The sequence below is a fragment of the Syzygium oleosum genome, unplaced genomic scaffold (assembly GCF_021117445.2).
Source record: "Syzygium oleosum isolate NSW1041296 unplaced genomic scaffold, Sole_v2.1 Sole_v2.22, whole genome shotgun sequence".
NCBI classification, from domain to species: Eukaryota; Viridiplantae; Streptophyta; class Magnoliopsida; order Myrtales; family Myrtaceae; genus Syzygium; species Syzygium oleosum.
The window spans coordinates 5,521,224-5,534,418 of record NW_026607506.1 but is presented as its reverse complement, the minus strand read 5'-3'; the positions used below and the strand labels follow the sequence as shown (position 1 = coordinate 5,534,418).

Here is a 13,195-nt window from a genome sequence, read left to right as displayed (position 1 = left end):
TTTTCTTGCGCCCAGAACCGGGACATCGCTGGTGGGATCCGACCGGGTTCGACCGGCCGGTTTTTTCTCTTTTTTTCCCCTCTCGTTTCTTGGACCGGACGATAGATCTTCGTAACTGCAATTTTTTTTCGAAGCATTTTACGCATGACTAGACCGACGTAATCTAATCGATCAATCCATAAGGGTTCACATGATGTGCAACTCACGTTTCAGGTCGAATTTCAGAAGATTGCCATTTTTTTTTTTCAAGGCCGACTTTCTCGAGTTTCATTTCTGCGCAGAATTATCGCGTGATGGACTGCAGACGTACATGTGAATTAACAACGATTATAGAAAAGCTCCAGGGAACTTGAAAGCTTCGAAGTCCGGTTCTTCCGTTTTAATTCAATCGGTAAAAAAGGTAGGGAGAGGCAAATGGCTCCTCTAAACTTTATCATAAGGGTCTCCCATCTGTTACGAAATATTCGGTTTGAGTCATAATTACTTGATACCACTCACGATCCGAAGCTTCGAGAATAGTGAATTTGTCGCCATAACTCAGCATGCTAGTGGATAGGAAGCTGCTTTTGAAGTCCAGTTCTTTACCATGTATAACCCAAGTTAAGAGGAAGCAAAAGTGATTCTCGCAAAATTTCCTTATCCCACTCGAGGTGACGACTCGTTTCAAAATGAAAAAAAAAGAAGAAAAAAACGATTTATTAATCCCGTGCTCGAAAGCTAACGCGTGATTAACACAAAAAATATGTCAATGATTCATGTTAAACACGTCAACATCGATCCACGAAATAAATCAACAAAATCTCGCCATAAATTCCCATTCGATTTCACGTCTCGAAGGATAATTATTTCCAACGTTACTCAAAGATTATGGGCCCAATGACGGGCCTGGCCTGTTATGGGCCGCATTCTGATTGGGCCCTCTCAAGGACGCGTTGGGCCGCAAACGGATCCCGCTTTAACGGAGTAACCGTTGACCCGACCGGATCCAATTGATTAATTCGGAGGGAGCCGAAAATATGACCGTTGCGATCGAAACGCCACAGGACGGAGTTCATCAGCAGGTTCATCACCATCCCCTGTTCGCTCTCTGTCTCTCTCTCTCTCTATATATTCCTCGTTCTCCTTCCATTTCTGATCACTCAAAACCTTCTTCTCCCCATCTCAAGCTCTTTTTCTCTCTTCGCTAAGTTAAGTTATTCGCTTGTTCATTGCTCGCCGCGATCTCTCGCGCTTTCTAGTTTCGATCCGCGCGCACGGGCTACGTCTCTGCATCCCCGCAGTTTGTTCGGTTTCCTTGTTTTTCCATGGCTTCCGAAACGAAAGATGCCCATGTGGTCGAGATCCCCGTCGACGAGGAGCACCTGGAGAAGCTCTCCTCCTCGGCCACGAACGCGGCGCTGGCCGCCGCGATCCAGCACCACCCGCTGATGGAGATCTCCCGGAGCCCGGGCCACCTCCTGCTGCTCAAGCTCTGGCAGAGGGAGGAGGCCCTCTTCGGCCGCCGGGCCACGCTCAAGGAGGGGCGGCTGGACTCGGCGAGACGCGAGATCTTCCAGCTCTGCTTCTCCTTCTTCATCTTTCACGGATTCTTCCTGACCCTCTTGTACACGTCCGCCGTTAACTCCGCTGACGACCACCACCGCCACAGCGTTTGCAAGAAGTGGTGGTTGCCCGCCATTCTGTCACTGTGCACTTCCCTTGTGTTTGTGGGCTTGGTGCAGGTGAAGCTCTGGCGGTACTGGAAGGTCTCGCGGCAGCTGCAGAGGGAGAGGAACGATAACCGGGCGCTCGGGAGGTGCGTTCAGGAGCTGAGGATGAAAGGGGCGAGCTTCGACCTGTCCAAGGAGCCGACCATCGGGAAGAGGATGAAGAGCTCCAGTGTCGAGATCAAGTGGAGGCCGCTCACTTGGTGTTCTCAGAACGTGGTCACCGTGTGTCTCCTCTGTTTTGCAGGTCTGATGGCCCCTGCTTCGAAATTCATCCTTTGCTGAGTCGCGCCATCGCCGGAGTCGAGTTTTGTACGGGAGTGAATTTCGCGATTTTGCGGACATGTGAATACGAAAAACCAGGGGGAAGGTAACAGTTTCGATCAGTGATTGAAAGCGCTCCACTTTTTAGAAGGGTGACGAAGAAAATTAGTTTCCATTTTAATTTTTCTTGCAGATTTTCGACGCTATTCGGAGAGGACGTCAGAACCGGAGACTGGCGGAGGGCATAATGTTTCCACCGGAATTTGTGTGAAGCTTTGTTCTTGCCATCTCTTATTCCTAGACCTCTCGGGGGATGAAGCAACTGGGTCCGATGCTGCTCAGGATGATGCGAAATGGGCTACTCCTGCTCCAAGCAATGCCTGCCTGCGTGCTTATTCTTACAACGCTTCTTTAGGGCTTTTGAAGATTGAGATCTGCTCGGGGATGAAGCAACTGGGTCCGATGTTGCTCGGGATGTTGCTCCGGATGACGCGAAATGGGCTACTCCTGCTCCAAGCAATGCCTGCCTGCGTGCTTATTCTTACAACGCTTCTTAGGGCTTTTGAAGATTGAGATCTGCTCGGGGATGAAGCAACTGGGTCCGATGTTGCTCGGGATGATGCGAAATCAGCTACTCCTGCTCCAAGCAATGCCTGCCCGTGCGCTTATTCTTACAACGCTTCTCAGGGCTTTTGAAGATCGAGATCCCAATGGCGAGAATGATTCGAAGCAACACTGCCTGTGTGCTTATTTACACGAGCTGTATCAAAATATTTCATTTTAGGGCCGAAGAGCTGTATCGCGTTGAATAACATTTCTTTCCGAGTTTCTGCAACAATTCTATGACTCGATGGCCTAACCTGTTCCGATGAATTTAACGTAAAACCCCACCTCCATATAAAAAACCTTTCTGAAGAAGAATATAAGTTCTTAGTAAGATCAAAGAAAGAACACGCTCTTCCTTTATAAACAAGACGTACAAACAACTCCATCTGTGCCATACATGAGAGATTTTTGAATATGTGTACACAAAATCCTAAGCGAACACAAGATTGGAAACTTTTGTGCTTAAAATCATTTCACCCCTACAAAAAGTGCTCTGGAATCTCATGCACTCTCAAATCCAAATATCCGGAAAACACCTGAAGTAAAAGGGCAAAAAGAGATTAGAGACAACACCAGTCACCAGAATAAAGAGATTACCGCTAACTTCAGATTAAGATCATAAGTAGTACCTTCATCTGCCTGATACTTGTTTTTGTCATCCCCAGCATATGCAAGTAAATTGTATTTAGGATTCCATTCCACACTGTTCATTGCAGCTCGACATGGAATTTGGTGCACTGTCCGTCCGGTTTGAACATTTGACTGTTTCCAGCAGCATGAATTCCGTCATTTCTTTAACAAGAACCAACACTTCTTATTTGCAAACACTCAATTCATTACCAATTCATTTTTAAAATTTTTGCAGGAGAATGCTAATCAAGAGTGAAACTTTCATGCAACTACTCACTTCTTATTTTTTGGTGGTAGAATTTTTAATGTTAGGTTTACATCCAAATCCCCATTCCCACCACATGTATAAAGAATCGACCAATTCATCTTTAAAAACCTAAGTTTTGCAAGTCAGGTAGAGAATGAGAGCACAAAAGTAGACCACAAAAGACAGTTTCACTTAAACATACAATGTCAATGAACAGATCTTCACTGGCAGAAGCAATGTAGTCTCCAGTATGATTGAAGCTTATCGTCCTTACAGGCCATCTGCAAAAGGAAAGAGGGTCAATCTTATCCACAGGATAGCAGGTGACCATAACACGCAATACACGAAATATTAACATAAAGGATTGGAGCACTCACTCAAGTTTCGTAAAAGTCCTCACACAGAGCATCTCAGAGATATCCCACAGGCTCACTAAGGAATCTGCACTTCCGACAGCAAAATACCTGCAGATACGAAAAGGATGCTTGAGAATAATGCCCATCCGACTCTGCATAGGCAGGGGCATTATTTGTTAACACTTTCAGGCAGGTAACATAAAAATGAACTGTGAGATGATTACAAATAATCTCGTAAAATGCTGGTCTTAAAATTTTTAACGACAGAGAACATTGACTTCCAGTATTTTGAGACTTCAGATACAATTAAAACCCACAGTGAATCAGATTTTCCAAACCCATTAAGTAAGACCTCTCAAAGAAATAGTCCTGTAATAGATACAGTTCATGAACCAAACATAAATAATCAGGCTGACTTAGTTAACAGTTCTGTCGACCCCACTTCATGGAAGAAAATGGTTGAATTTAGCTTTCAAAGCAACCCCACAGGAGAGGGTATCCACGTCACTTGAGGACATGAGCATCTTTCACTCAATTTAAAAAGGGAAAATATTTGGTACATGAAGCTCTTATCGGTGTCTAGACCATAGTGACAGACAGGTTACATACAATAAAGAACATAAGCATTAGGGTGAACACAAAAGTTCAATCATCTGGAAAGACACGCTAATCTTCCATCAATGTCCCTTAAATATTGCTCAACCCATGCAAATTCAACTTAAACCAACACAAATAAGATGTCAAGAACCATGACTATCTATAGATTTTGTCAGGTCAAGAGCACATTGATTACAAGTGAAAAGGTGGTACAATTTGAACAGAAAAAAGGAGCTTTATGCGCACCTTCCGACTGGGTCAATTGCAATACAATAGCACCCGGCAGTGTGAGCCATAAGGGTGTCAATAGGTCGAAGGGATGGGTATGCTAATACTTCCACAGTACCTGGGGCAGTTCAACAAGCCGCAGTATATAGCATAATTAAATACATAGAGAAGTCGATACCATAAATTTATTAGGTGAACAGGCTCTTTTGCCCGTTGAAAAAAAAAAGTAGACAGGAGAAAAAATGATCGCACCATTTCCTGTCGTCAAAAAGAACATCTCTCCTGACATGTTCCATGCTATTTCATTTACCTGGAAGAGTGATGATTAGTCAGGTCGACTAATCAACCAAACAAAGTGAAGGGCAGTAGAGATGTATATCATCGCAATCAGTGTCATGGATCATGGTACGGAAAACTGGCCTTATTTCACTACAGACAAGTTCAAATGATCCATAACAGAGGATATGATAAGTCAGCTACAGAGACAGCATCAGAAACGAAATTGTCAGCTGCTCATCTTAATTCTTGTGGCGGACTCATGAACAGATGAAATGAAAGTGCAGTTCATTTAAAATGGGAAACAATATAAGTTATTCTGCACCAGAGTTCCAGCACATCTCATATCAAATATTTGGCCAAATTATAAGCCAAGAATTTTCCCAAATCATGTCTCAAACCTCACTATGAGAAGGCCACACAGCTAAAGCTCATTCAAAGTAACCATATATCGTAGATGACTTGCAAAAGTTTGCTATGTCTGTTAAACAGGATTACCTCATAATTGAACTTCCGCTTGTGAATTGGCTTAAACTTCCGAACATCCAAAATCGTTAGCTCATCATCCTACATAGAACAAACTGGGCACAGTCATATATTTTTTTAGAACATCTCGATGGCTGAAAGATTCCTAGAAAGCTATCATTCCTTAATAATTCTAATTGATTGCTGAGAGAACTATCTCAAAACGACTTTTTAAACCCGTCACAGAAACATAGAGCATACCCTATTGCCAACTGCCACGTGCGTTCCATCAGGTTTGTAGGTTATGTTGATGTTTTCCCCACTAAGTTCTGCTTGCTGTGAGCATTTTCCACCTGTGTGACCCAGAGCATACATAACCAAAATCATCAAATATCCTCTGCATGTCACTGTCGGGCTTAATTTATCAGATTTCTGTCTGCAGGATAAAAAAATCGAAAGATGTAGATTTGGAATAAAGCGATGACATTGTGAAGTATTCTTTTGAAGGATAAACAAACTCTATTGAGGAAATGTACCAAGGGGGCACCACCCCTATACAAAGACTTCACCATGTATAAAATTCCAAACAGAAAACTGTTTCTATCATAGAAAAAAAAGATTCTCGCTAATTGATAATAACCAACAATACTGGGACATAAGAGGTCAATTCGCAGTCAGTTGTGCTCATCCACCCAAGCCAAATGAAGGTAAAATTTCAAAAGAACTAGAAAGTAACAATGAAATGAAGATGGTGCATTCACTTACTTCGCGCATCCCACAGCCGCACAGTCTTGTCACCTGATGCTGTTGCAATTAAATCCGAATGCTTCGGATCCCAACATAGCTGATCCACGCTGTCAGTGTGCCCTTTCAATTCAACATCTTTAACCTTACCCTGTAAGCCCAATTCGACGTGGCAAGTAAACATTCTTCATAGTCGCTTCTAGCAACTAAATGCCGCAACGCGACACTTCAGCAAATAAAACGCCACATACAAAAATCCGCTCCTGCCCCTAACCCCCAGTCCTCTTCAATCCTACCGCAAGCCAAGACCGGTTTCCTCGACCCATCAGGAGCAAAATCTCGCAATGAATGATTGGAAAGTCTTACGGCTCCAATTCGAGCATCCTATAGCGTGGCGTAACTAACAAATTACTGATTCATTTCTTCTTTATCTAAAGAAAGACCCAATCATTCATTTCACCACTTCGGTTAAAAGGGTGTTCACAAAATTGAAGCTTGCCTGCAAAGAAGGCGAAAGCATCGGCACGATCGTTCAAGCTTCTCTATTTGCGCTACACGCTGGTCCTTCCGAAACAACCCTAACTCCACTGTACCCCCACAGTCCCAGCCCATCACCACTTCTACCCAAAAAACCAACAAGGAAAATTCAAAAGCATGTACATGTAACCCTAGGCATGTAGCTCTAGAACAGCTCTTCCAGATCAACGAAGCGGGAACCAACGACGGAATCAGACAAGAATCGGCAAGAGGGGACTCACGTGACCGTGAGGCTCGATGTGCCAGACCCGAGCCGTCTGATCGACGGAGCCGGACGCGAGCTTCGTCCCCGCGCAGTTCCAGGCCACCGAATGCACCTGCCGTTCCCCATTTGTTCAACCGAGCAATGCTCGAAAAAAGGATACGAGCGCACGCGGCGAAAGCGAAAGGGTGGAGAGAGAGAGAGAGAAGCAACGTGCCTTCTTCTTGTGACCTTGGTACTCTCTGCTGTGGAGGTTCTTGTAGGGGATCGCCACCGCCGCCGCCTCCTCCTCCTGCTGCACCACCTCCGCCATGCTCGGCAACCGCGACGGAACTCTTTGCCGACTGGAATCGAACGGAAGCTTTTTGCGAAGGCGCGACTCGCGTTGCTTTGTGCTGCGCAGAAGAGGAAGAAAGATGATGTTTAACCCAATGGGCCCACAAATTTCTTGGGTTTTGGCTCGTTATCTTATTTATTGGAGCTGTGTCCCAACCCATTCTATATTGTTTTTTAGGATTAATAATATCATTAAAAATCTCGTAACATTTCTTCGCGACACATTTGGCTCCGTTTGTTTTCCGCGAAAAAATAAATCGTTTGAAAAATATTTTCATGAAAACGATCATTTGTGTCGCTTGACATGATTAGTTAATGAAAAATATTTTCGTTACAATACGAATAACAATCTATTTCTAAATATTTTCGTTGACGATACAAAAAAAAACAATTCGTTCGTTCGTTTTTATAAGTAACACGAGCAATTGTTTTTAAGGAAATATTTTCCGAATCATTTATTTTCCTCAAAATAAATGAAACTTTGCTCGAAACTTACCCAACTTTTATTTTCCATTCTTTTCTATGTATCGTTATTGCCTGTCGTATGCGTACTTGATGACGTAGCATACGCCACATGGGTTGACCCCCATCATTTAGTAAAAATTTCTTATGAATTCTTAATTCGTGTAGCATTGATTTGATTTTGAGTTGATGCTATGCTTGGGAAGGGAGGAAATGGGGTAGGAAAGAAAATTCAATAAAGGTAAATGAATATATTTGTTCTAAGCACTTTTCTGCTTTTGTAAAAAAAAAAAAAAAAAGACCTCCTTACTTTTGACATCAATGCCACTTTGCATCCTCTAATTCTCAAAATACCACTTTGCATCCTCCCACAAAACTTCGCAACCAAAAAGATGGATATTGTCCTTCCCTCGATGCAACAAAAACCCTTCTTCTTCCCAGTTCTAACGGGTTTAATTCAAAAAAAAAAAAAAGCACAAACTTTATCTCCAGTGATGATTCTGACCTAAACTTTTTTTTATCTTATAAAAATCACAAACTTTCACTTAAATCCAAAATCTGACCCGAACAATTTGAAAATTTTACATCACGAAGGTCAAATTTGAGACTCGAGTAAAAGTTGATGCTTTTTATTGAGACAAAAAAAAGTTCGGGCCAGAATTGTCACTCAAGATAAAGTTTGTGTTTTTTTTTTTTTTGAACTAACCCAATTCTAATGCCTATTACTCTTCCCAAAGCCAACAAAGGTTAACTTTAGTTTCTTCCACCCACCATCACCCCCGCCGTCGGTCATTGCTGCCCCACACCGCCTCCGCCCGCCATCCCCCGTCTTTGAGCCCCCCGTGCCACTCTCGCTCGCACTGCCACAACGACGGACCCTAATTCTTTATCTCTCTGTTTATTTTTTTGTATCTCTCTTGTCGAGTTCGATGCCGCATCGAGCTCCACCTAACCCGGTGGAGGCATCACCTCCAAATCTAAGGAGACAACTTCGAATCGCGTCATTTTTGTCTTTGCCCCAAATTCCTCGGACGCCGATGTTTCGAGCTGAACGTGCGCTAGAATGCAACCTTTCTTTCCCCTCAAGATCATCATTTTAAGGAGAAGGCGGGCTATGAACAGGCCACGGCACATCCGTTGGCCATAACTTATGACCATTGCCGACAGAATTCTAATGGAATGTATTTTGGGGTAACTAGCACGAGTCGAAAGGTCTTGGTCAATCGCTTGAAAATTTGGGAGTTGGTGTCACCGTGGGTAAAGTTTATGAGTTTGGTTGGGATAAGCCCTTATTTTCTGAACGTCCAAGATAGCGTCTTAGCCTATGTTAAGTATAATTATGCTATCGAACAAACTCCATTCCAAAACATCGAAATGTGCCATTTTGTAACTCACAAGAAACATAGTTAATCCAGAAGGAGGTCGAAACAAAAAGGGTTAATACCATGAAAAACCCCAAACTGGTATATTCGTGACAAATTTACCCCAAACTATTTTTTTGACCACAAAAAACCCTAAACTGGTACATCTGTGACAATTTTACCCCGAACTATTTTTTTGACCATAAAAAACCCCCCACTGGTATACCTGTGATAATTTTACCCCCGAACTAATTTTTTGGCCACTAAAAACCCCAAACTGGTACACCCGTGACAAATTTACCCTCCGTTAGTTTCCGTTAAATTTTACTGTCAAATTGCGAAGTTTAATGACAAGTGGTAATTGACATGTGTACCAAAAAATTAGTTCGGGGGTAAAATTGTCACAGGTGTACCAGTGTAGGATTTTTGGTGGTCAAATAAATAGTTCGGGGTAAAATTGTCACAAGTATACCGGTTTGGGGTTTTTTGTGATCAAAAAAATAGTTCGGGGTAAATTTGTCACAGGTGTACCAGTTTGGGGTTTTTCGTGGTATTAACACAAACAAAAACTAAGGCATGGTCTAATTTGACAGTTTCACGGTTGGCAGGCCCATTTGCTGCTTACTTATTTGCTTCATGGTGCACATAAACTCGGTTTAAACAGCCAAATTAGATCCGAGTTGGCAAATACCTTCAATCGAATCCCCGTGTTAAGCCACAAGAAACCCACCCCGACTCGTACCCTATACATAAAAAAGTAGCTAGGCTTTTTTGGCGAGGAGTGTTCCCTTTTGTGTTTCTATTATCGTTCTACGTATCGAGGCCATCCACATTATACATCCCAAAACCATATACAAGACGAATCGTGACCCCGTTTCAATCTGCTGGTGTTGCCCCTTCTTAGGAGTGCGTGGGCTCGTGCAAACATGTGAAAATTAAGATTGTAAAAGCCTAATACGCACTTTGAAACATGTCGGGGAATCCAATTGACTAAGGTACGAGTAGAGGTGTCAAAATGGGTTGAAGACCCATTTATTAACGCATATACGATAGATTGGGTCATATATTGGTTAGCTAAAATTTGCTAGATGGATTGATATAGGCTTGAGTAACGAAGTCCAATAAAACGTGGGTTTTAATGGGCCTAAAGCTCAATCCATCCTACAACCCCTCTTCACTTGTCTTCGGGGTTCAGGTTAGGGATTTTCGAGTGGGGCAACTTATTTTCTGTCTTTATCTTCTCCTTATGATCTTCTTCTTCTTTTCAAAATTAATAAATAGTAAAAGATTTATGATCTTTCGAGTTTAGAAAATCGTGAAAACTAGTATATGATTTTGCATGTCAATATTTATTGATTTATTGAGTTTAAGAGATGTCATATATTTTATTGGGAAGCTCGAAAATTTTGCGATAAAAAGTTGCAAACACGTTGAAAATCTTATTGGGAACATTATAAAACTACTGAAAAATTTTATCGTGTATACACTGCAAGCATAACATAAAAGTTATTTTTTTTTTTATATCAATGTGTTTTTAGTAACGTGGATTGGGTTGTGTATGGATCACCGAATTTGTATTACATATAAATTAATCGGTCAAAACGGGTTAAATCGATCGATCTGGATCTAACCATTTTCGATCCGACTCAAATCTGATCCGGCTCGCTCATTTAATGGCCCTTAGTCAAACGTGACACAAGGTATCCAGCTACCACTTCCCACAAGCCAACAAAGAAAGGGCAAGAAAACAAAACAAATCCAACCGTTGATTATTATACGACGACCTTTGCATGCCCCGTGTAGTCAACTAAGCAGTTGGGTTCATCTCTCTGTGCAAAGACAAGACAAATAGCATTGAAGCGATCGCCCTGTTTTGTCTCTTTGTTGTTCCCCCTTCTTAAAACTCCATAGATACATCATACACCCTTCTCGATCAACCAGCTCATTAACTTGTACCGAATCGAATTCGGACCAGACCCGCTACTTTCGATGGTCCAAATTTAGTTCAGTACACATGCTACGCCCGTATGATGATTTCTTCCTACATGATCTTCACCAGTGTGCTCTGCAAACGTTCCGTGTTAAAAGAAAAAAACAATTAGGCGCGACGAGAAAGATTTAATGAATTTCAAATATTAAGTTCCGTGACAGGCTTCTGTCGGATTGCATCAAACATACGATTAGATTTTCTACGGCCGGAAGATATTCGTTTTAAAAGAGATTTTTCCGCTTTGAAGAGGACACTAGGATATTGAGGAAGAGGAATCGAGTGGCCGAGTTACAGAGAATCGATCGCGGGCCATTCTGGTAGAACGGGCTACGATAACAAGCGTTCGGATTCGACACAAAAAGGAGGATGTTCTTTCATCACTAGGAGCAGTAGTGCTAGCGGTGCTTATTAGATTGGACAGCAACGGGAGTCGTCGTCTACGACGTTGGATGTCGTCGCAACACTAATGAACCGGTCAAGAAGTCATAGAAGCCGCCATCGATGTGTGTGATCAAGCATTTTGATTATGCGCATAAGTCAAATTCCTCGAAACCTCAATTTTGCGCATGACCAAAAGTAAGGAGAAGATCTCTCCCGCCGGTGAAGGTAAGGTAGAAGAAACCCAAAACGCCAAACCGCGAAACGCGCGCATCATGGCGTGGGGCACAGCGGGCCTTACCGATTTGCCCATGACCACCAAACCATCTCATGTGCGATTTTCTTTAGCTGTCTTGTTTTCGTGCACGTCAATACTTAGTCGCTTTTCCTCTCTTTGTTTTTTTCTTTTTTTCCTTTTTTCTCTTTTTTTTTTAGTAATATTCTCGTGACTCGTTTGGACCTAAGTAAGTCCAAAATCTGCTTCATTCTCGTCTGGATCTCGAGATCCCCATGGTGTAAAACAAAGAGAGGGTATTCTCACTTCTTAGGGAAACTGGATGCAAGACGTGCGAGTACCGGCACGTTAAAATAAGGAACGCATCTGCGGAGCCCGTCGTCACTGCAATGCAAACGAACGGGACGCAGAGGCCCCGTGTAGGAGCTTCGGCTCCCTTTTTTCGATGAGGTTAATTCTTAACCGAATAATCGAACACTAAGGAGGCGAGGATGAGAGACCTTGGTCTCCATGTATTTCTCTCGAACAAAAAATATCTTGGGGCTCAAAAAAATTGACGAAATTCGAATGGCAAATACAGCAAACACAATAAAAAAAAAAAAAGCAAAAAGCCAAAGCGGGTTGCCCGGTAAGGTTCGAACTCTCCGCACACCGCCGCCCAAATTCGTATCCAGCTATCGACAGTCCCATTTGGCAGAGCGATCGGTAAATTCGCTATCAGTGTGGTAAAAGTCGCACGTGAACAATTTTACCGGTCCAACCCACGTGACTACCAACACGGGGGGGCCTCGTTAACGAGCCCCCATCACACGGCCCTACATAAAACCGAACGTATCTCGACTCGAACTCCGTTATTAAAATCCGAGCGTATTTCCAAAATGCCCAAAAAAAAAAAGAAAGGAGAGGAAGAAGAAGAAGAAATTCAAAAAAGGGCCAAAACAAATTGAAGACACTGAGAGAGAGAGAGAGAGAGATGGGTGTTGGAGAGAGGAGGGCAGAAAGAACTTCACGACCCGTCCCTCTCGCTCTCGGGCCTTTCATCGTATCGTTTTGCATCGATGTGTCCAAGACAAAGGCTGTGCAGCGACCACACGTTACGCGTCGCGTTGTCTGTTCGGTTGGATCGTTGCGGCTTCTTTGTTTTTCCTTCTTTGACAGTAAAAGACAGGCGTAGGTGTGATTGGGACTATCATGCTGGCTTTTGTTGCCTTGCGGAAAGACTCCAAAGTTTTCTGCAGAGGACGAGATTCTTTTCCCTGTCCGAAGACGACAATTTCATTAAATTCGCATCCCACACCGCTCGTCCGGAAGCGAGGTCAAATTGGGAGTCTCTTGGCTAGATCATAGAAATATAAATTATTAGAAATTATTATAAATTCTAGGATCTTCGAGAGAACGGGAGAGAGAGAATTGAGTAAAGACTACATCTTTACTCAACCGACTTGACTTTACAAATTATTAGAAAAGTATATTTATACTCGGACGATATGCATAGGAGAGGTTATTAGCTATGTTAAAGAATCACGAATTATGAAATAATGTCCCTAATGTCTGATAATATCTCCAACGATTTTT

General features: G+C 42.7%; 2 protein-coding genes across 3 annotated transcripts; one reads left to right on the top strand and one right to left on the bottom strand.

Annotated features, from left to right (window-relative positions):
- The first annotated feature begins 1,170 nt into the window (after positions 1-1,170).
- Positions 1,171-2,011, top strand: LOC115669885 (uncharacterized). Its single transcript, XM_030591043.2, has one exon. The coding sequence runs from the start codon at positions 1,305-1,307 to the stop codon at positions 1,989-1,991; it is 687 nt and encodes a 228-aa protein (XP_030446903.1). The 5' UTR covers positions 1,171-1,304; the 3' UTR covers positions 1,992-2,011.
- Positions 2,012-2,655: 644 nt separating this feature from the next.
- Positions 2,656-7,286, bottom strand: LOC115669883 (THO complex subunit 3). 2 transcript variants are annotated; one of them, XM_056321373.1, is made up of 12 exons: positions 7,076-7,286; positions 6,878-6,973; positions 6,141-6,270; positions 5,637-5,728; positions 5,409-5,477; positions 4,887-4,944; positions 4,653-4,752; positions 3,831-3,917; positions 3,656-3,734; positions 3,206-3,338; positions 3,060-3,112; positions 2,656-3,029 (listed from the first exon to the last, which is right to left on the bottom strand). In XM_056321373.1, the coding sequence occupies exons 1-11, from the start codon at positions 7,169-7,171 to the stop codon at positions 3,078-3,080; spliced, it is 975 nt and encodes a 324-aa protein (XP_056177348.1). In that variant the 5' UTR covers positions 7,172-7,286; the 3' UTR covers positions 2,656-3,029; positions 3,060-3,077. The 2 variants fall into 2 exon arrangements, with proteins under 2 accessions (XP_056177348.1, XP_030446900.1); XM_030591040.2 differs by having other exon boundaries at positions 2,656-3,112; positions 7,076-7,285.
- Positions 7,287-13,195: the final 5,909 nt, after the last annotated feature.

Excerpts from the sequence above, each read along its gene's own strand:
- LOC115669885 (XM_030591043.2), top strand. The coding sequence starts at position 1,305 with ATGGCTTCCGAAACGAAAGATGCCCATGTGGTCGAGATCCCCGTCGAC.
- LOC115669883 (XM_056321373.1), bottom strand. The coding sequence starts at position 7,171 with ATGGCGGAGGTGGTGCAGCAGGAGGAGGAGGCGGCGGCGGTGGCGATC. Across the intron at positions 4,945-5,408 it reads AGCGGAAGTTCAATTATGAG|GTAAATGAAATAGCATGGAA; the intron begins GTAATCCTGTTT and ends TCACTCTTCCAG. Across the intron at positions 3,339-3,655 it reads AAGATCTGTTCATTGACATT|TCAAATGTTCAAACCGGACG; the intron begins GTATGTTTAAGT and ends TGCTGGAAACAG.